The sequence below is a fragment of the Pyrgilauda ruficollis genome, unplaced genomic scaffold (genome assembly GCF_017590135.1).
Source record: "Pyrgilauda ruficollis isolate IOZ18807 unplaced genomic scaffold, ASM1759013v1 scaffold92, whole genome shotgun sequence".
Taxonomy (NCBI): Eukaryota; Metazoa; Chordata; class Aves; order Passeriformes; family Passeridae; genus Pyrgilauda; species Pyrgilauda ruficollis.
This window is the reverse complement of record NW_024531266.1, coordinates 1,187,295-1,211,319: the sequence shown is the minus strand read 5'-3', so window position 1 is coordinate 1,211,319 and position 24,025 is coordinate 1,187,295. Positions and strand designations below refer to the sequence as shown.

General features: G+C 36.4%; 1 protein-coding gene across 1 annotated transcript in view; it reads left to right on the top strand.

Moving 5' to 3' along the window:
- HCN1 (hyperpolarization activated cyclic nucleotide gated potassium channel 1) overlaps positions 1–24,025 on the top strand; it is a 190,399-nt gene that overhangs the window by 17,797 nt on the left and 148,577 nt on the right. Inside the window, exon 2 of the mRNA XM_041489316.1 lies at positions 7,487–7,910. Within this exon, the coding sequence (XP_041345250.1) occupies positions 7,487–7,910 (424 nt within the window). The remainder of the gene's footprint in view (positions 1–7,486; positions 7,911–24,025) is intronic.

Genomic DNA, 24,025 nt, shown 5'->3' with positions numbered 1-24,025 from the left:
CTTTAAAGTGGTCATTTCTAATTTGAGAATGTGAATGCGTATTTTTCAGTGATCCACTACAGAAATTTGCTGACAGTTAGATAACCAGTATGTGGCACTTTTCAGTTGGTTTAAGGGCTGATAATATCAAACAAATCTGTTAACAGCCCCTACACAAAATGTTGCCTGATTCTAAGAGCAGTGGTCTAATAGCTTGTGTGAGGGGGTGGATTGGAGGAAGCTGTAGTGCTTGTGCTGTGACATGTTGGTGCAGAGGCAATCTTGATGATGTGATATATATCCATTCGATCAGATAAGCAAAGACAGACTCAACACTTGCTATGAAAAAACATATTTGTGAGCCCTGACTCTTCATCAGCGCCTTTTTCCAGCATGGTAGCTACCTGGACAGGGGCAGTACCCACATTTTTTTAGTGAGGAGTAGGGCTGAAGAATCTTAGAATCATAGAATGGCCGGGCTTGGAAGGGACCTTGAAGCTCATGTTGTTGCAACCACCCTGCCATGGGTGGGGATGCAACCCACTAGATCACATTGCTCAGAAAGGAGGAGTTGCGTGAAAACGAGGGAGTGAAAGCATTATCAGTGATCCACTGTTCTTGCCCAAGGTTAAGTGGAAGTCAGGCTTTAATTCTTTCTACTGTAGTTCAGTAAGTTTCTGTGGAGGAAAAGCAACTGCAAATATCAGTGATATTCAAGCAGTTGTGTTAGAAGATTATTGGCTAAAAACTAAGAGTCTAATTTTTAAATAATATTGCTATATTATATAAATTTCTCTTTGTCCTCTCTGTCCTCTCCTCTTGTATGCAGTAAGTGCAGTTACTTCTCCTTACTGTACCTTTATTTCTCAGAAGTCTGAGACTGAATTTGTTAATGCATGTAAAATATTATGAAAACTTCAGGTGGAAGCTGCTGAATGCATAGCAAGAAGCAATTATCTTTTGATGAAATCTCCACTGGTTAAATTGAAAATATACTGAAAAGGTACATACATACATACCTACTTATATATATATATATATATAAATAAATATATGTAAGTGTAAGTTAACTAGTTTTGTAGTATCCTTCCATGGTCAGTACTGTGATTTTGTTTTCTAGTATTCAAAGCACTCAAGCTTTAAACCTAGCCAAACTATGCAGCCAAAGACTTTTCAAAGCAGTAAATTGCTGTTCATTGGCTTCCTTGGGCTCTGATCAGGTCCCCTGAGAACTGCATTTATCTAATCATCTGCCTTGTGCATAGAATCACAACTGAGCAACAAATTGCAAATTGCCACTGCTAAGTGTGTTTAAAGAGATAAAAATAATGAAATCTTTTTGAAATTGTGGAAGTTTGTAATTTTAGATACATTCTGTATTATATAGAAAGGAAGACTCAGTATCACTTTAGTAATATCTTTTTGAAGTAGGAAATTGTATCAAAATTAAAAAAAAAAAGCCATCAGGGGACATACATTGGATATCTAAGTATATATGGCTAACCTTCAAGTAATGGACTCCAGTATTATTCTGAAATCAAATTAAGATTTTTGGTGGTCTGAAAACTTCATTATTAGGTTATTTTTTAAATTACTTTTAGTCTCCATCAGAATGAAACCATTAAGCTGGAATATTCCCAAGTCCAGCACTGCTTGTATTTCAGCCAGGGAAACACAGTTTTCAGAACATCAGTCTGTGCCTCGTCCCAGACTGACCAGTGTGAGACAGGTAGAGAAAGCCTTTCTGCTGCTCTAGCAGGTTACCTTGCTAAGACAATGAATGGGCATTAAGGTAGTGATATTAATTGAAAAAGAACAGCAAACACTGATGCAATTTTCATCTGAGAAAGTGTTACTTAATCATATTTCTGCCCTTCAGCATCACCACTGGGTGTGTAGGACACACTGTTAGAATTCTACTATAGTGTGTGCTTTGCAATCAAGAGAGATGAGCCATAAAAGAGATTTTATTTCAGCCTTGCAACATTTCCTTGTTTGTGTTTACTTAATATAAGCTTAAAATTGTCAAGGTGGAAATAGAGTAGCCTAAAAATCTAAACTGACAATTTCAGGAAAACAGTTTATTCTTTAAAAGAAAAACAAAATACCAACCCTGGAGTTTTGTCTTCCTAAAGCTTTGCAAAATGAGTTACATGCAGATGAGGAAAGTTTTATCCACGCAGAAGGATGACACAACTGTAGAAGTGACCTGTTTGCTCATGCAAAACAGGCCATCAAAAAATAGTGGCACTCCACTAGTAATTGTAATGCCTTTGTATTAATATAGTCAGGGAGATAGATTACAGTAAATTCTAGGTTTGGAAATATTAAAAAAAAAATGCTGCTGACCCAAAATCACTGTAGCAATCAAGTATGGATTGGCAACATTTAAACAGAGTTTTCTCTATGGAGGATGTTGAATGCGGTATTTCTTCCTAAAATAGACTGAATTTAGTATTTAATTTGTATGCCTTTTTCCCAGAAGCAGCTTGTTTTCCTCTAGGTGTGTGTATTTGTAAGAGAGAAACAGATGGGCAGAATGAAAATGGATACCTGGGCGGAAGGGGATATCCTCATTTTAACGTTGTAAAAAAAAAATAGTGAAATCTTTTCAGAATTATCTGTGTTTGGCAGATGTTTTCAGGCATCCAGCTTTGTTCCCTCTTAGTAGAATAATAGAGTTGCACAACCAGAGAAAGATAACATGTCCAATGAGAATGAAATTCTGATATGAATAATACCAAGTTTAGTGTTTGCTACCATACAGTGCAACAAAATTAAAAATTACTGTTATTTCTGCTAAGATTGTTTTGTTTTATACAGGACATTGATTTCTCTGTTAGGTGAATCAGTGATCTATGAAAGCAAAGGAAATAAAGCTGTGTTTGAAGGTGAAATTAAAAAACAATAATACAAAACAAAGCAAAAATGAAAGTCAGTGTTCATTTCACTGAGCATCTGCTAGTCAATCATAATGTTTAGCTAAAGAAGAAGCAAGTTTGCTAGGAAAGCTTGTGAAATTTTTTTACAGTTCCTGATTCTCTGAATGTGTATAGTGAAATTGTGTTGCATCTGAGATCAGAAAACCTAATCTGTGATGCATCAGGTTTTCCTTCAGAGGTATTTTACAAGCAGTCTGAGTTAGTATCTTTTTCAGTGGCCTTCCAGTTTGTAATGTGGATGAGTATTTATTTTCAGTGTTTGTACTGAATTTCCTGAAGTTTTACTGATACAATTTACTCCTTTTTAATAAAAGATTAGAATTTTTGCAGTCTTTCTTGAAACTGAGAAAATGTAAACTAAAGCAAAGCCCTGACTGCCCTGCAGCCTGCATTCACACCCCTCAATGCCTGAGAGGCGCCGCTCGCTCTGCTGTGCGGTTTGTGAGACCACTGACAACTTCTGCTGGTGCAGTCTGGGTGTGCCGTAAGGATAATCATACCTCCAACTACGCTCATTCAAGGAAATTGAGGCTCTGCTGTTGATGGGCAGAAAAAGGAAATAATAAGGCAAGCAAATCTGAATTTGTATGTACAGCAAATTATGCAGCGAATTAATTTGGAGATGAAATTTCCTTCCTTAAGACTCTGTTTTCTCTGTGTTAGGGATATGAGGTGGAAAATAAAATGCCTGTTAGAATTCATAGCGTCTTACATTATTAAGCCTAGTACAAACAGTGATTAATTATTACTAAGTAACTCTTTCTTGCTGCTTGGGTAGGCACTCATTTTGAACAGGCTGTTCATCCTATCCAGGACAGCCTGTGGGAGTGAAGAGAACACCAACACTTAAGCACCATATTCCAGAGTTGAAAAAACACTGCTATTACTGTAATTAAAAAAAATATAGTAAATAAATTATAAGTGAAAAGATCACCAAAAGAGATCTATTAATTAATTTTGAGAATTCCAAAGTAGCAATTACTATGTTGTTGGGTTTTTTTTATAATATTTCTCTATAAAATAAATTTTTAAAATTTTGTAAAAATGTGCCTAAGGATTGGGGTTTATATTTTAATACTTGAAGATTTTATTTTTTTGCCTAGAGGTATTGTACCTCTGAGACATTTAGAAGCATTTAAATGCTTCAGGAATAGTTCAGTGCACCCTCTGTTAATGGCATCTGGTAGTAGCTTCACTGAGTTAGCTTCAGCTGAGCAATAAGCTCTTTGCTTTGGGGCCAAGATCAGTTTTGCTTCTCATTTTGAGCTTTGGAAGATCTCATTACCCCCAAACTCCTGCTTTTTTTCCTGATTCTCAAAAATTTTGAGTCATAAGTCTACCTTTTCCTTGCTCTTCACCAACATTTTATAATAACCTTACATAAATGTGGAACTCGAGATTGTAAATTGTAGATTCAAAACCATCCTCACTGGGGGAGGGGAAGTAGGAAAAAAAATTTGAAAGTAGTTTGAAACAAAGGACTATCTCAGTGTGTCAGTGGCAGCTCCTTGCACTGTCTTGTGAGGCTTTACAGCTTCCTCTTTGTTACATGAATAGTAGGATGTTCTGAACCGTAGGCGAGGAGCTCATTGTATTACTTTCTCTGCACAGGTCAAGGAAGGGCAATACAGGCAGTTGCATCTAGTTTTTCTCACCTGAAATAAAACATGGCCAACAGAATAGCATTTGGAAACATATTCCTTAAAGAAAATGTCCGAGTCATTTCTAAATGAAAAATTATGAGGGTTGTTCCTACTAACTAATCAGTTTGTATTATATTGTGGGCTAAAATACAAAAATCCTTAGCAGTCAGTAATATTTTAGCCCTGATGCTACCACTTTTGCTGACATTCAGCATCAGCAGATCCAGTGTGTTTTGCATAATCTCAGTATGCGATGATCCTTTAAACTGCGGATTACCATAGGTTAAAAACACCTGGTCCTGTCTTATCTGCTGTGTTGGCTGGGTGGCTGGTTGTTGTGTGGCTTTGGTTAGCCTTTGTTGCATAACTGTGCTAGAGATATGTAAAGGTCAATCTGAAGTTAGCAATGCCTTACTTGGGAGCGAGCCACAGATACAAGGACACCTCTCGTAATTATTTCCTGTTTGTTTTCCACTAGTTTTAAGGATTCCTCAAAGATGTTTATTCTCCCGGAGCGCTTTTGTGAAGTACTTCGGTTGATAGCATTTTAAAGGTGTTTGTGGTAATTTTACTTGTAGATCACAGTGGCAGTGATGTACTGAATTTAGTGATTCCTTGTGGTAATTCCAGATTGCTGAAAAGGAATACTTTTCACACTGTGAAAAATATTACAGGAATTAAAAAAAACAGGAGAAATTGGGAAATTTTTACCAGATATTGTGAATACTATCATATGCTGAACAAAAATACATACGGCCTGAATAAAACTGAACATTTTTAGCAGTTAGTGTTCACATTTATTGCAAGACTGAAAATGTGTAAGACACAAATCACATCGTGGTACACAGGGAATAATTTTCATAATCTGTTTCATAGAGTTTCTGAGTACCAGTTAGAGGTACATTGCCAACTGCTCTCTTCTCTCAAATGATAGTTAAATCTAGTCTCTCCTGGTGTCTCTCAGAATAAATAATTTTGAAACTGGGAATTCTCATGCTGTTCTCAATCCTATGCTGCTTTTCCTTTACTGTGTTTTACAATTACAGATAATAATTGATATTCTCTGATGAGCACTCTGTAAACTTAAGAGTATTTGCTTCCAAGGCAGACATGAAAAAAAGGGAATTTATAAAAGCTAGATCTTTGTGATTGCTCAGCCTGGAGAAAGAAAGGTTTCGGTGTGATGTAAGTGTGTCCTTTTGGTACCTGAAGGGAGTCTACAAGAAAGATGGATAGAGACTATTTTTAAGGGCATGTAGTGACAGGACAAAGTGGAATGGCTTCAGACTGAAAGAGGTTTAGATTAGATGTTCAAAAAAGATTTTTATTGTGAAGTTGGTGAGGCTCTTGCACAGTTTGCCCAGAGAAGCTGTGTGGATGCCCCATCCCTGGAAATGGATCCTCAGGCAGGGTGGAGCTCTGAGGAGCCTGGTCTAGTGGAAGATGTCCCTGCCTATAGCACAGGAGTTGGAAGTGGATGATCTTTAATGTCCCTTTGACCCCAAACCAATCTATGATTTTATGATCATTTGGTAATACAAGAAGCAATCTCTGAAATCTAACCTACTCTATATTCTCTGTGCAAGTGTAGCAAAAACTAGGCTTGTGATTCTGAAATATTTTGTGGCCAGTTAAACTATTAGTTTTGCTGGTTGCCATGAACCTTTACCAGGATGAGGGTGTGTTGCATGTCAGGAGGCTGGTATTAGTGTGATGGAAGTGTCCTGGAAGTCAGTGTTGAAGTGTTGTGCTGGTGGTGTGTCCCCTGCCCCAGGCCCCATTGTGACAGAGGGACAGAGCAGAGGGATAGTTGTGGAGCTACTGCTGCCTCTAGTCTAGAAACTATGATGAGTCCATGGGTACCTGTTGTTGGTTGGTTTCTGTACTTCTCCAAATCAATTTTAGTTGGCCAGATCATGTTCTTGAACAGAGTAAGAGATTATGCATTGGTTTCAGGCTTTTTTTGAGTATCTGTTTCAGTTCTTTTACTGCTTAAGAATAGCTTTCTTTAACTATTTAACATTTAGGATTTATCATAATTTGCTTAAAATCTGCTATATATGGCTATCCCCTGGAAATCTTCCATCAGGATAGATATTCTATGTAATGAGTGCATTTGCTCAGCATTTCCATCACAGATACTAGAGTTAGGAGTCCGTCCTTCTACCATACTGTATCAAACATGGTTAGTATTCTAACAGTGTTAGAGGGGAGCCTTTAGATCCTTCCACAGCAGAAATGGTGAAATGCAGTACCCCTTTCTATTACTATGCAAATTGCAGCTATTTTTTCTAACATGTCTTAGCTAGCTCTGAAAGAATATAGACTGTGAGGTTGTAAAAATGCATGAAAATTCAACTAAGTGGATGAAGGTTTTTATGTTATCTAATTATTGTTTCTATTTTTTTCTTTGGTCCTTTTTTCCTCTTCCTGTAATTTTATTCCAGCACTGTAATGGTATCAGTACATTTGAAAAGAGATACTGACATTTAATATATCTATTAAGTATTTGGCTTTCTATTTGGACATAAATTTTAGGAAAACTGTTGCATTGATAAAGCACTTCTGGTTGGCACAAGGCATGGCTTTTATCTATATAAAAGCTCAAAGAGGTTTTGACAGAAGTCTGAATAAGTCTGCTCAGTGCCACACATGCCTGCCTTTCAGTGTGTGGTACACCATGGACTGATAGGCCATAGTACTGCCTATATATTTTTGAGAAGGAAGGCACATAATGAAGTGTGTTAATTATGGTCTCTTTACTGACTATGAATATGCTGAATGAGTTAAAGCAACAAGAATTTATTTAGTAATAACAAAATCTGGTGGTGAAGTCCGTGGCATGATGGAGACCATTTTGTAATATTTTACCACATTACATCAACCATTCATCAACCATTCTCTTTCTTCCTTTTTTCCTAGGTTTTACTGGGACTTAATAATGCTCATAATGATGGTTGGAAACCTTGTCATTATACCAGTGGGAATCACATTCTTCACAGAACAAACAACAACACCATGGATTATTTTCAATGTGGCATCAGACACTGTTTTTCTATTGGACTTGATAATGAATTTTAGAACTGGGACTGTAAATGAAGACAGCTCTGAAATAATACTGGACCCTAAAATCATTAAGATGAATTACTTAAAAAGCTGGTTTGTGGTTGACTTCATCTCATCAATACCAGTGGATTATATCTTTCTCATTGTAGAAAAAGGAATGGATTCTGAGGTTTACAAGACAGCAAGAGCGCTTCGTATTGTGAGATTTACAAAAATCCTCAGCCTGTTACGTTTATTGCGCCTTTCAAGACTGATTAGATACATACACCAGTGGGAAGAGGTAAGATTTACGTGGTTATAACACTATTCACTAAGATCTTATTGCTACCCAACACTAGTCAATCTCTGTGAAGAGCTGCACCAGAACAAGAATGTAATACAGGATTACTTTTCCTGACTACCTGGTGTAATTGCAAACACATGCTAGAGGCAAGGCCTTTTTGGGCAAAATCAGCACAGAGTAACCATCTTCTCTCTGCTAATGGCAGAGATCATAATGTGTTTGATGTTGGTACAATTCGCATGGATGGACTCCTCATGATCTTACAAAATGTCCAAAATACCAGATTAAGGCACTAGAAAGGAATGCTATACATTTTGACAAGCTCCTAAACCTGCACTAGAGTTTGATGACTATCACTTAAATTTAATGCTCTTGTAGTCACAGAGAACTTAAACTTGTTTATTTTTTCTATTTTGGAAGAAATTAAAACCATCTACCATTGAGTAGATTTCCCCAGCATGTTCATTGTTTGAAGGCTGTATGTAGGCTGAATATCATAAATACTGGCCTTCTTTACAAAAAAAGGACAGTTCAAATTTTGAGTCACTGCCTTCTAAACTGTCAACTCCATTGTTTCCAGGGATGATGTTATGCAGCCTTTCAGTTTGGCATAGTGACTTTTCCAAGAAATTACGGCATTCCCCACTTTGGCATACTCATGGCCAGGAAATGTTCAATGCATTGGCATGTACCACCATTTTGTTTCTTGCCTGTTCTCATTTCTGTAGTTCTGAATATCATCATGTGTTTTAGACAAAAGTGCTAAAGCCATAGGAAAAAATAACTGCTGTTTTCTAAACCTTTCTTGCAGTAAGCATAAGGAGAATTATTTTGTAGAGCATTATCGTGGAAGTAGTATTAAAATTGATTTCCATAAATTCCTTTACCAATGTGATAAAGACTTATTTAATTAAATGAATATTGAAGGATGATTTGATACTATTTTTGGTGTTTTTTCTGCTGGTTATCTCTAGTATAATATGCACTTTCTGGTTGAAGAGGAACCTAAAAGCAGAGCCATCTCAAATAAAGTCAGATTATAATTTAAAATGGCATGATGCTTTATGATGCTAAATATCAAAAGTCTAAAAAATTTATAGTAGTTTCTCAAAAAGCCCCTAAAATAGGTCATTATTTTTTATTACTCTGGTAAAGCTACTTCTTTTTTCCTCTCTGTAAAGCACTGAAAAGATGTTTTTGCACAGAAATAGAACACTGTAGTTTTTGTACTCAATTCAACTAAGGCAAATGATTAAGCATATTTTGCAGTTCTACCATAAAGCTGTGCTTTTGTCTCCTCTGTACTTCACAGAGAGACAACCTTCTGAAATGAATTCAATGACATTACTTTCTGCCAGCTTGAGTTAGTGACTTGTCACTGTAAAGGCCTACTAGGCAGAGAAATAAATTCCTTTCCCCCCCTGTTTCTGTCAGTTGTCAAACAGAAATCAGGTAATCTAAATGAAAATAGTTGAATTGGCCACTAAGTGGGATTAAAAGTGACCAGAGTATGTGGTCTAAATCAGTAGTAGCTGCTGTTTGGTCTGTTTAGCTAATGGCTTCTTGATTGCAATTTCACCTTTAATTCCACTAGTAAAATTTGTGAAATACGTTCACAGGAAGGTAAAAGAGGATCTAAATGTAGAGATTTTTGTTGGTTTTTTTTTTTCCTTCTTTTTTGGGGTTACTAATGAAGCAGCAAAAAGTTCATTGGCTGATTTTGAAAAAAAATTATCACATGCAAGAACAGAGGGAAATATATAGTCTGAATCAAGCTTTGATAAATTCCAAAATGAAATGTGTGAAAGAAAAAAGGTAGGGTATTTTTTTTTGGTTTGTTTGTTTGTTTGTTTGTTTGTTTGTTTTTTGTTTAGCATTTTAAAGGGAGCAGAAATGCAAAAGGTCATGGATTTTCATATATGGCTTTCTGGAAAATGTGTGTTTCAATATCTTAATGTTTTAAAAGAAAGAGACAAAACAACTGGTTAGGGATGACATTTGCTGAATTGCTGGGAAGCAATAACTGGATCATCCCATGGGATAGTCAGCGAGACTGCTGCTGGTTTTAATGTCCTCTGTATGTGTGTGTTTGCACATGGACAACAAGGAGCAACTGTTAACTAATTTTTATGGCACAGAACTGGAGCCCGTTTGTGTGTGGTTGAAAGGATTTAATAGTTTTTGTGTGTGAGCTGACATGTTGGTTTTAAATGTGGTGCAGATAAATCTGAAATATATGTATTTGGTTCCAGAATAATAACCATTATGTCAAAAATATTGAGAGGACAGCCAGAAAACTCAATCTTCATAATGTGCCAAGAAAATACTTGGATAACTGTTATTCATGGATAACTGATGTACGAACAACCCAAGTTGTATGATAAGGCAGTTTTCCCTGTATTTCTACATCCTCAAATAAAAAAGGCAGGCTGACATTGTTTGAGCTTTTCTTCACATATGTGAAGATCTTTTCTTCATATCACATGCATGGAATTCAGGTGTCCTGCACCTTAAGATGAGCAAAAATTTAAATGATTCTTACATGAAACTGGTGAAACATCGTTACTTTTCTTTATTTATTTCCACATCATTTAAGTCAATTAAATTAAGATCAAGCTGCCAGACGCCACCTAAAGTAATATTGATGTGAATAATGTATGCATTGCAGAAGCTTTCTCCTCATTAAGTGTTATGGAACAGCTATAGCCTGTGGTGGAATATATATGAAAACTGATTGATATATTCATATCGGTCTGATGTTAATTACTTACCCAAATGAATGGCTCAGTGGAAATGGGAAGAAACACTTCAAGAAAGGGACAGGAGATGTGTGGGCAGGAAATAATTTACTGAATATGCAAATTCACACTTCCCTGAAACTGCTTTTTAGCTACAAATTCTAATATATTACAGTCCTTAAGACTCAGATATTGACAACAGATCATGTATTTACTTAAATAAATTACATGCAAGAAAAAAAATGATATTTAAATTGGTGACTACAGAAATTATAATTTTGCAGTAATTTCTGACAGGGGGCTTGTTTTGGATTTTTTTTTTTAAATTTACATTGCTAAAAGTACTGAACAGGAGGACCTGGACCTAATTCTTATTTCCTTAAAGTTTTATGAGACTACTATACTTCTGACTTTTTAATGTTTTTTTACATAGGCTTACATGAAACTAGTAGATTGTTCTTAGTTAAAAATGCTCATAGATCAGTGAACAATTAAAATAAAAGATACAAACAATTAAAATAGATACATTGTTCCATGACAAATGATATGCCACTTTGCTTTACATTTGCCTATGATACTAGTTTACAGGTTCTTTGAAATAACAATATTTTTCAAAAGCTACATAAACCCCAGACTTCAATAGCTTTGCTTACAGCTATTCTAAGCACAGACAAGACCTAGTAAATCTACGAGTAAGTAGAAGTGATTCTTCCAAAAATGTCCCCTAAGTCTTTTTTGTTCTGGGATGTCTGATTATGTAGAACTAGAACCATTTTTAAAGAGAATCAATGCTTTTTGCAAGTTATATAATGAAGGTTATCTTCTGAAAAAAATCACATGGCAAAATGTGCAAAAATTGTGAATTGCAGCCATGTCTTATTTGGTTTAACTTGTACTGAAATCTGGTTTTCAATTTGCCAGACCTTTTTGTGTTTCATGAACCTACGTAAATATTGATGTCCACTATAGTTGTTGACAAAGCTCTGGTATTTAACGAAACACACTCCTGAGCATATTGCAGATTTGCTGGTTTATTTATGATAATCACAGTCATGCAGGTTCAGAAGAGTGCATAAATAAAAGCTTGCTGGAATGCTAAGACTTACTAAAGTGATCAAAAATTAAGCGTGTGAGGGCTTTGCTGAATCCTGTGTTGAAGATTTCATCAGCTGCTCCCATGCTACCACCCTGATTCTCAGAGACCACCACTAGGTGTCCTCTCCTTGTTGTTGCCAATGGTACAAAAACACACATTATGCATCCCTGTGATGAGCCATTATTTCCTAAATAAAATTATTATAAAAGAAGACTTGCCCAGACTACAGAAGAAAGCTCCTACTCCAGTAGCCTGCTGTTTCTATGGTGGGTACACAAATGACTTTTTTCCCTTACAAGAAAACCTGGCAACTTTTTCTTTCACCTCAAGCCAGATGAGAATTCAAGGCTTTTTCCTCTCCTCTTGATCACTGACTTTTTGTGTGTGGTAGGAGAGATGATGAGTTAGGTGGATACTTGGTAGTGTTGATTAAGAACACTTATCTTTACTGACTGGATTATTAATTTATTTTTGTTTTATTTTAACAGGACTCTCTCTATGAGGCATGGGGTTTTCCTATCTGTGATGATGTTTTACAGTTTAACTTTTTTTTAATTAATAGCCTTGTGGAAATGGAAGGTGATATATTTTGCTTTCTTTTTATTCTGTTTTAATGCCTGTTGTCCAAGGAGATATTTTAAAGTACATTTTCTAGGCCCTACATTGTAGTGTCAGTTAGTTACTGCAAATAAGCACACCAGTGCAGGTTGAGTGGCAATTTTGAAGTAGATTAGCTGAAAGTAGGACACTTTTTTATTGCCTTTTGGAGATACATGAACCAGATACTTGGTTCATGGTTGTCTGTCTTTTAAGCAGTGAGGGGAGGATATTTGTTAAGTAACTTGAGGGGAAAGAAGACAAAGGAATGTTCACCTTCTTTGACTGGCACAAAGTCTGTGAATCTGCAATGAAGCCTCTGTATTGATGTCTTCTGCCTTCCTACCATCAAGAAGATGAAAGTAGGAGGTAGAAGAAATCCCCAGTTCTGGAGGAAGGGAAACGGAAGCACAAGCATTTCTGGTTTTCTTTGTTTTGTTTTTCCTTTTTGGAATGTTATGCTTGGAAAATGCGTCATGTATAAATTAGTGAATTTGTGTCCTTCCACATGAAGCCCATGACTGGGGCCATGTCCAGGTTTGCTTGAGGGTTCCTCTTTGCTCTGCAGTCTTCCCTATGAGATCATGATGACCAGCTGTGGTCAGTAAGTCCTTGGCATGTGCTGACCAGCTCCATCTCTATTTAATCTACAGGGGGAAAAGAACCCAAACATGCTGTTTGGTTGCATTTTGAATGGAAAAATCTAGGAGTGCTGCTTGCTCGGCATCGCTGTAGTAGACAAGCTCTCCAGCTTTATCAAAGCAGAGGGCTGCTCAGCCCTGTTCCACTGAGGGAATGTGTTGTGCTAGCTGTCAGTTCATTCCTGGTATTCCTCCATAATTCGATTGGGATATTGGCTTGTGGATATTCTGTCTCTGTGACAGCAAGGTCTTTTAGACCTTGAAGAGACAGAACCTGGACTACTAGCCCTTTTTTTTCCACTTCAAAATTAGAGAGTGTAAAGGCTTTTCTTTTTTTGAGACTGTTGAGGCTATGTCTTGATAATGTAGGTCTGATTTGCTAAATAGAGTTTGCATATGTGGATAGAACTGAAGGTAAGTTACATAAATAAGGAGATAAGATACCTAAATTCTAACATAAAGTGTTATACATCACTCTCATGAATATATGTAAGCCACAGTGCTTTTAATTTTTTTCTTCTTTGACATGTAACTTACAAGGCTATTGTCTGTGTTTTGCTGAACAGAGAACCTAATACAATCTTTACAAAACAGGTAGTGTTCCAATTGGGAAATTATGATGGATCTCATTTCATGTAAACCTTTTTGTTTGCGTGAAATTATGCATATTTTAACATTAAGTGGATAAAATGTGTTCATTTGTGTAATATTTTGTAAGGAAAAAATCAAGTTAAATTATTTGTTTGAGAAATATATGTACCACTGCAGATAAAGCATACATCCATAAGCATTGCTGACAAAAACTTAAGGGTTTTTTTTTTTTCACTCTTTTGAATTCTGTGCAACTGTAGGGAAATACAAATAATGGATAGAGAAAATTAAAAGGCATTATTATCCATGGTGTCCTAATAATAGAATACTAACTGTTGTAAAAGAACAGCACATTTGTAGAGAAGGCAATTACTGAAATGCAAGCAAGACACTGAGTATTCTGGTTTTTAATTTCCTACTTTATGGTCTAGGCATAATCACTTTCGTAGAAAGAATAATCCATTCCCCTAGATAGTAAATAGGAAGTGTAATGAGTGTAAAGTTTCTTGCTTCATCGTTCTACCCCCTTTTTAAGACTGTGCAAACTGAGCTGCCTTTCTTCTGTGCTTACGCCAGGAGAGTAATTGTGTGGTGGTGATGCTTTCCCTGGGAGATAAACCAGGGAAATGTAGAACATAGCCCGAGATAAATTTCCCTGAACTGGATGATAATGTTTTCTTCTTTGTGTAAGTGTTTGCCTGGCTTCTATGGTAATGTTCTTGAGGGACTTGGCTGTAGACCCAAGAAGGTGGCTTCACCCTTGCAGTAACATTTATAGATAATGCCAGTCAATCAGTTTTGAAAATTATCAGAGCAATGTCAGCATGTCTTTGACACTTAAGTATAGCACAGGTTTTTAGCAGATTATTTTTTTTTAAGTCTAACTCATTGTTCACTATTTTAAAGCCATTCTGGCAATAATGCTGGTTTTTTTTGCACTTGCTAGAGTTTGCACACACTATCTGTGGCTGCAGATTTATTAATAAAAAAGCCTTGTTCTTCCATCTTCAGCTTTTAGCTGAAGCAGAAAACCCACTTAGCTTTACAGGGTAATGGCCTGCTGGATACACCCCGTTTCAGGCAAGGGGGGAGGTCAGGAATGTTCAGTCCTCTTGCAAGACAGAGCTGCTGGCTGCTCCCCACGGCATCCTGCTCCCTCCCTGAAGCTGAAGAGCTGTCAGAGGAGGTGACGACAGCCAAAGAGCTTTTTGGGCAGCGCACGGTCTGGATCACGGTTCACCATTCGGACACTGTGATACTGCAGGGTGCTTCCCACAGTGACTGCATGGATTACAAGCTCCCTCGATTCCTACAGTGGTGAGACAGAAAGGGAACACGTGAATGGGATTTTTCAGTTCTTTTTCAATTTATTTTTAAAAAGTCAAAAATTGTACAAATTTCACAAGAATGACAATTATAGTTTTGTTCCTTGCAGGCTAAACACAATTCATTCAGGTACCTCTGCATTTTCAATTTGTATTAATAGTGACCAGTACAGAATTGCTGTTTAACTTAAATTATTTAGCAGCAGTAATTGAACTAAAAGATATTCCCACCTTGTCACTAATGCCATGTAGAATCCTTTCATTCTTTTCATAATACCTATGGATCTTTGCGAGTAAAGAAGTCAGTCATTCTCTTTATGCAGCTGCTATGGAAGAAATAGTTAGGGATATTTTATGGTCATTTTATCCTGCCGTAAAAATAACTGGTTTTAAAATAAATTTTTGTAACACACATTTGAAGGCAGGATGCTAGTCCATTTGGTAAAATATGGCCAGCTAACAGCTGAAATGGGAGACATATGTCCCACTGTAATAATTCTTAATACCGTATATATTGATATGTCTATTAAAGAAAGCCATAAGATGTCCTTACAGTGCATCATTACTATCTGAAAGCTGAAAAATAAATTACACAGCAAAAAATTAATTAGAAAACTGTATTTGTAGAAAGTGGATATAAAAAATTTTAACATTTTCCTAACATTTGCCTACAAAGAGGCATTTTAATTTTTAAATTAAGTAATCATTTATTAAAGAGCAAAAAGATAATTCATTAGATTTCAATTTAATATAATTCTATGTATATATTCTATTTAATATATTCTACTTTGAGAAGAAGATTGTTAGTTGAAATGAACAGCTTTTTAAAAAAAATTCACAAGCCCACCACTGTATTCTCTTGGTCTACTATGTGCAGAACATTGTGCAGGTGAAATTTGTGGTATTTTGTAGGAGAGGTCTGGTTATCTCTGAAAGGTCTGAGAGGTAGAAAATGGAGATATATGTAGAACTTGTGTTGGACTGTGCTGATCAGACCATCCATACACTGTTGCTTTTATTTGTTTATTCTCCGAGTGAGTCATGTCCCTGAGCTCATATGGACATTCTGTTGAACAAATCAGGACTGAAATGATACAGAATTCTCTCCATGTCAATAGGTCAAGGATCACGTGCATGTTGACCAAATTTGACAACCTTCTAATACAGTAAAATACCTGTGACATTACTCTTTTAAGTAGGTGTCTGTTGTCCATCAAGGACAATGGAATGTATTTTAAGAGGTAACTAGGAAGAAGGGTCTGTTTTGAAAGGGTAAAATGGCCTGAATTTACTATTTAGAGAGTAAGATGCAAGTGCATAAACCTATTTAGAGAAGGTTAAGGAGCTGAGATGGCAATGTAGAGCCATTTGGCTCTACCATTTGCCTATTATATTAAATTAGTTATTTCTAACCTGAATCTCATGGAATTTATTCCAAATAACAGGTATTATCCCGTATGTGTATGACTAAAATGTAGTTGTGACCTGGAAAAAACAGGGAGATCACCTAATTCAGAGATTGTCAGAGCTCCTTGCTTCCCAGCAGAAATGAAGTTTGTGGTTGAGCTGTTAATCTCTCCTCACTCGACTGCACTGGAAAGATGCTCTATTTCTCACCATTTTCTCCTTTCTTAAACCAGGCAGGTGTTTTGCTGTGATCTTTCCATGTATTTAAGCTCATAGCATTTTGTTTGTTACTTTTTTAACTTCTTAAAACACATTCTTTTTCCCCATCCTCTCAGAACCAATGGGCTTAACTTTACATCTGCTTAACTTAGTACAGTGTCTTCTAGTTGCACTTCCTTTCTTTCCAGAGAATGTTCCAACTTGTTATTGACCTGGCAGAAGCTGCTGCCATGTGGTGTATTTGGTGTCATTTCTGTCTTGGGGTTTGTGACAAAATGGTATGCAATACCTGCAATCCTGCTTTGAATCCAAGTGGATCGTTGCAGGTGAGCAGCTGTGGAAGTGGAGCCCTGTGTACGCATGAGGGGAACCCATCTCTAAAAAAATGGAAAGTGTCTGAAGGCTGATTATGGTATAACTGCTGTAATCTTTGCCAGAACCATGGACCTTGTTCAATTGAATTGCTTGTAGAACAGAGGAAAGATGTGACTATTAACCCTCCCCCACTCCAACAACAACAAAAAAAACCAACCAAAAACCAACCAAACCCCTCACACCAAACAAAAACAAAATAGAGAAAACCCTAAGAAACAGCACAAATCCAGAGCAGGAGAGAGCAATGGTAGTTCAGATAAATGTGTATGTACATATTTCTGTGAAAATATCTCCAAGGATGAAGGTTCCTAGCCTTCACTGCACCTTTCAATAGGAACAATTCACTCTGTACCTCTGAAAAGAAAATGAATCTATCTAAAATTTTTATCTCTCTGGATTAATTCTCCATGTATCATGTACTCAGTTTACCTTAAGTGACTGCCAGTATTCAAAGATTCATGACAAACAGGCAGTCCTTTATCTCAACTAAAAACTGTAAGTTTCACTGTTGAGTTGATACATCTGTTCATACTGTAAAGATAGTGGCATACAAAATTTATGGCCAAAACTTGAACTTGGGAAGCAAATATTGCTGTGCATAATTTAAAATGGATGTCTTTTCAAGAGTACCTTCCTGCGGGATTTCCAAAGGAAATTATTGAAAACCATATAGTAGTTTTCATCGAAATGATCGATTTTTCCTTTAACTAAAGACATGAATTATGTCTTCATCTGCCTGAAAAATAGCTAGGCGTTCCACATGAGAATTGTTTCCTAGCTGGGGAAATATAATGTCAGATATGTTTTAAAAAGGAAATGGAAAAAAAAGTGAATCTGAAATGTAGTTTCAACAGGCAAGAGGTAACTCCTAGAACTCTGCCTTGTTTTGATTACTCAGAAGTTTTAAAATACTGAACGCAAACAAGTAAGTTGAATTTTTCTTGGAAGGACTTTCAGATTAATTAAACAAAGCACTGTTTTATCTCCAGTGTCAGTCACATGAACACTTTTTTCCCGATCACTTACTCATTTTGCCCAGAGCAAAATCAGCCTCTACTGCAAAGGTGATTTTTTTCCTTTTCCCTATGTGTCAATTTTGATAACTTAAAACACAGCTTAGCCCGCTTTGAATATCTCTTTATGTTTCTAATAACACTTGCATATCACAAATATGTATATTTTATAGTCTATTACAAATAATTTGTAAAACTCAGTCTTTTTCGGGGCATTTTAGATGGGTGTAGTATTTGCAGGGCACAAGAAATGAGGGTGTCAGAGGTTTGTGTGATTAGAATGAATATCAACACTGTAACCTTTTTCATTGAAGTAAATAATTGAAGAGGTATCTTATTTTAAAAATAATTGCAATACAAATTCCAGTAGACCTTCATGTGCTTTCTTTCTTTTCATTTTGCTTTCCCATTGTTACTCCTAAGGGAGATGTCTATGGGTACCATTACACTTTCTGTAAAGTGAACATGGTTCCAAAAAAACAGCTGAAGACCTGAAGTCTGTGACTAAATTGTAATTTTAAAACTACACAAGTCTGTATTAACCTAGTTAGAGCAAAGAATTTAAAACTGTTGTAACAGTATATCAGGGCCTTATTTATTATAGACACAATATTTTTATTTAAGCTCTCAGCCTCAAATAGTGAATCGGTTTCTTTCTCATAGATTTGAACAGACAGTGAAAGGAATATGGTCAGTTCAATATTTAGTTTGTGAATTCAGCATTGAAATATGAAAGAAAGCATATATAATTAAAGTTTTGATTTCTTTGTGAATTATTTGAGTACAGAACTCTTTCTCTCCTCATTTAAAAAGGTCACATGAGTCATGATCATGTTCCCATGGATTTCTTTTCTCTTCCTTTAAACATTTGGGTTTTTTTGTTGTTGTTTTCCTCGTTGTTGTTTTTTTTCCTGATGTGATAAATATCATAATGGTCTCTAGAAGTAGTGATTATCAGCTTATTTAGAATTAGAAAATTTAGCCCAATGGTGGATTTTCATCTGAGTAGTGCAAAAAAATTCCCCACCAATTAAAAACCAGTAAATTCTTGCTGAGTCATAACAGAGGTATGGCTTGGGATATTTAAAGTTGGAGTTGCAGGGCTATTATATCTACTTAAGGAGTCTTCCTTTATTTCATCTTTTTTGATCTTTTGACCTAAGGTTCTTGAAGCAGCAATGCACTTCTATCTTTGTACTCCAGTGCTAAATATACATCAAAATTTTAATACTGTATTAACCCTTATGCATCTTACATTTGGGAAGATGAGAGGAAGGGAAAAGAAAAAAATCTGGTAAGAGAGAGCAAACCTTCTCATGCCCATTTTTCCTTTATAACTGGTCCTTCTTTTTACCTGCTGCTGTCTAGAAAACCAGTATCAAAACACTCACCTGTCATACCTTCTGTGAATATCATCTTTTATTTTAAGCTGTGTGAAAATTTGCAAGTGATATGATTGGTGGTATCACAGACCTGATCGAATTTCTTCAGTGCTCTGATACCCACTTTGTCACTGGGAACTGAATACTCCATTTGTTTCTTTCCTGACTCTTTTTTTGTCATTGCAAGTACTCAGCAGAATCAGTGTGGTGAGAAAAAAACAAGACTGGTGGCATCTCATAAGAAAATATCTGAGTGTCTAAAAGAGAAAGTATATTCAGTGTAATTTCTACTCAGTCTGTTGAATAGTGCTTTTATTAATTTTATGTGTAAATATTTTTGTTTGACTATATTTTTATATTTGTTATTATGGAAGAAATGGCAGATTTGTACAGAAATCTTATTTATGTCTGGGCAGTTTGGGCAGTTTAGTACGTAGTGTTATTATCATGCAATAATTTAATAATTAGTAGTGATTAGTAAAAATGAATATTCTTGCTGCTTATGAAGTCTGGTCAATTGCCTTGTTCTAGTTCTTGAGTGTTCATGAGTCTTTAGTTGTCTGGACTCCTCAGGGCAGTTTGGGACATTTATAGGAGCAGGTTTCCAGCTACCTAGAGGACATCAGTAGGGTCAGATACACACAGACCCCATCAGGCAGGAGTAAGCAGCAGCAGAGGTGGGCTGCTCTGTCAGTACACTTGGGACCAAAGTGTTTCAAGGGCATTTGCATGTATTTAACTTTTGGCATGTGTAGTATTCAGCAGGGTAGGGAGATAAAATTTCAGGGCCTGACATTTTTCTTTTCACTGAATGACTTATACTTCAAAATATGATTATGAATGCTGATATATAAACCTATTAAATATTTTTCGGCATTTTCACATTTCAATTCTTTTACATGGATGAAGTTTATCCAACTGTATTTTTAAATTGAGCTACAGATGTACTTGAGTGACCTCCAGCTGAAAAATTTGCTCTCAGACATTTGCCCCACAATATCTTTTCAGTCCCACACCTCTTTCTTTATGTTGTTGTCTTGGGAAGACACAGGCAGTGGGTCTGAGTGTTAGAGCCTGCTACTGGATTAGTAGCTCTGTGTCCCTCAAGTCTAACTGAAGATGGAAAACATGAGATGTTTTAGTGACAGTTTTTACTTAGGCTAGTACAAATAAGCATACCAAGAAGACTTATGCTTCAGGTTTTTTCTTACACTTGGAAATGAGAGAAAACTGGTTTTCTAATCTAGACTTGTATTTGCTGAGTTAAATGAGGGGTTTTGCAAGCCATTCAAGATGAAATTCTACAGGATGTAGAATTTTTCCACTCATGAAGTTTTTTCCTTATTACAAATTTTCCTCTGTCATAGCAGTGCTTTAATTTTTGAAAGGAAACACACCCAAGGACGTCCCCTGTATCATCTGCTAATGTCTTGAAGAAGATAATCCCTTCCTTCCTTGATCTGAAGAGCTTCAGGCAAGGTTGGCGTGGGATGAAGTTGGCACTGGCACACTGCCCTACCTGACCTGATTTGATTCCTTGTGCCAGACTAAGCACCTAATGGAGCGGGTGGGAGCACTCATACTGATGGAGAAGCAGCAGGGCTGCATGTGGGCTGTGTGGAATGACTTTTCCATGACATGGAGAAAGGGCAGCCCTGACATTTCCCATTGACTAGCTTTCAGCAGATATGCATTCCCTGTTATGTCTCTTAGCAGCACCATCTGAAGTGTCCATGTCTTTCCAAAGATTGGGCAGACAGCGCAAACACCCATTAATCACTGGAAAGCAAACACTTCAAAATCAGGACTTTATTAGGCTTGGCTATTAGAGCTACTCTCAAGCTCCTGGCTAGTGATAGCATTGAATTTACTTGTCTACAAGAGAAATAAGGTGCATAACCTGGTGAGAATGGAAAGGTGGAGCTCCTTTAGTTTTGCCTTTTAATATTTTGAATTCAGTGATCCCACCTCTGAGTTCAGCTGAGCTGAATTCAGTGAGGTGGCACCAGTGAAAATGTGAAAATTTTCTGTTTTACTGGTGGAAGCTCTGGAGTCTCCTTAAGACTAGGTTTGGTGACCCATTTAATTCACTTGAAGGTGGAAAAATAGATAGGTCTGCTGAAAAGATCTTTTAAATGTGGAACAGGAGAATAGTTCTGACCTTTTAAAGATGTTATTTTAAAACTGCTGTTCATTTTAGGTGTAGAAACATGTTTTATGACTGTGCAAGAGCTTTGCAGGAATACTGCTAGCATTCAGTTACCTTAAATGGTATTCTCAGACTATTTCTAGAGTAGCAGGGAAAGACTGATTCTAACTCTTCACAATGTATCCCATTGCAGATCAAGTATTTATACATGAAAAACAGTTATGCATTCTGTGTTATGCTTTTTGAAAGAATTCTCATAGATTTGTTGAGTACTGGGAGAAGTGTTCAGCTCACAAGTGTGGATAAAAACCACTATGTTGGTAGAACAAAATCAATTATAGTTACTTGTAAAGGGATAGAGGTAATTCAGAAGCATCAGATGCTTTGACCCATTACTAGAGTCTCAATATTCTACTTACTATGACTATTTTAGAAAAAAATATTCAAATGAAAAAAGGGAATTTTATGAGCTTTTTATCCTTAACTGCTCATTGTGAAGTTTTACTACAATGCATAAAAAAGGCATGTTTCTGTAGCAGCTTGGTGACTTAATCTACTCACTGGTTGAAAGTGTGGTGAGATAAACTGTTGGTAGCTGAAAAGGTGATAAAAGGTGGTCTAACACTGGCATAGATCTGCTGCACTTTTATCTAATCAGTATAAGAAGAAACAGTTAGCCAAAATGGCTCAGGAAAATGGAGCATGGCATTAAAAAGGCTAGAGCAAAAAATATCTGCATGCCATTCAGAAAAATGCCTGACATGACATTTCTTTTATTTTATACTATTCTACAAAATGTGTTTCTACCCTGAATAACATCTTTGTAATTCACAGTACTGTCTTTGCTGCATGTAACGATATTGTACTCTAGCTTTTTGTCATGCTAAGTGCACCAGCATCAATAAAGACTGCTATTCTACCTGTTGTAAGTTAATACTTCTTTAAAAATTTACAATTTCTTCAACTGAAATCCAGTTTCAAAACCAGCATTGTGATTGTGCACATCTCCTGTCACGTGGGGTGTTTTTGCCTGTTCCATGAACCATCAACAACTTCTAACGATTTTTTTCCCCAAATAACATCTATTCAGAGTTCTTAATTTGCCACATTTTTCCATCATTCCTTGAAGGAGTAGAGTATGAGTTATGTGTGGAATTCCAAATCTGAGATTTCTAAAATTAGTAGGCAGCTGAAGATTCCCCTTTTGCTTGTTTGCTATGGTGTCCTTGGCATATAAAAATGCAATGTGGGGTACAAGGTTATATTGTCCTGTCTCAGCTAATTTCTAGACAGTAGCACTTTTTAAATTGGGAACCAGTTGGACTTTGGCATTCTCAGGGTAATACAGATTGGTTTATAACGTAGGTGTAGATGACAGCAATTCAGAATGATATTAAATATATGCTAGTGCTTACATTTTATTGTTGTCAGTGATTTCCCTGATGCTATAGCACCATTCTTAACAAAGTGTTACAAATTCACTTTGTTCTATGCCTTTTTAGGTGTGCCATTGATAAGAGGTTGTGAGACTCAGCAGTCGCCAAAAAGGATCACTAAAATGTTCTTTCTCTTTGTAGTGCAGATTCGCTATCACAGGTCCTGATCCACCAGTATTCAGATGTCTTTATCCTTTTATCCTGTTTATTTCTGTAAGATCAATGGGGTTACAGCAACCTCTGTACCTACCAGGGTGCAGACATTTTAAGAACTTGAATAGGCTCTTAGAGACAAACTCTTCTTGATGCTCTGCTGCTCTTGCTCCCTTGTGCCCGCATCAAGCCCAGTGTTAAATGTACCCCACATTTATATTGCTTTGAGACTGCTGCAGTTCTTAGGCAAGTAGATTTGTCCCCTGTTGCCTTTGTTTGCAGATGTTAGGGAGCTGCTGTGTGCCTCATATCATCTTTCTATTCTGTTTCTGTGGCACTATCTAATGCCAGCCAAGTCAATATTGTTTCATAAGTCTTAGTTCTGAAGCTCCTTAAAACTGTTTTGATTTTTTTTTTCTTTCAAAGAAGGTGGGATGTAGCATGAATTCTTTTATTCATAGATGAGGTTTCTTATTATTTGTTAAAGACTTTTAAAGAAATGCAAGTTTTAACGAAGTTGTGAAACGTTCAGTTCTGCTGGGGAACATCACTGCTTTCTACAGTCTTCCTTTCGGAGAGTTTTACAGACTTCAAGGTTTCAAAGCTGAAACATGGCATACTTTGAAGATGGTTGGAAGGCTTGAATCTGAATAAATCAAACTCTAAATAGAAGACAGGCTTCAAGTACTTTTAACAATCTGTATTTCTGGAGTGACATATCACCTGCCATGTACTATTTCATAAAGAGCTATCTCAGAGTTTCAAAAAGCTAAACTTTTATTGGACTGAGTAATTCTTCTTTTTTCATAATTTCTCAAATTAATTGATCCTCTGTATTCAATATACAATTATGGGGAATCTCATGAATAAGTGTCTAGGGAGGGAGGGGATGCTGGGAAACTCCCAGAGGGTCTGTATACTGGAAATTTCCTTGGAGATGCTACATGATTAGAGTTTTTCTTTTCAATTCTGTGATTGATATAAAAATAT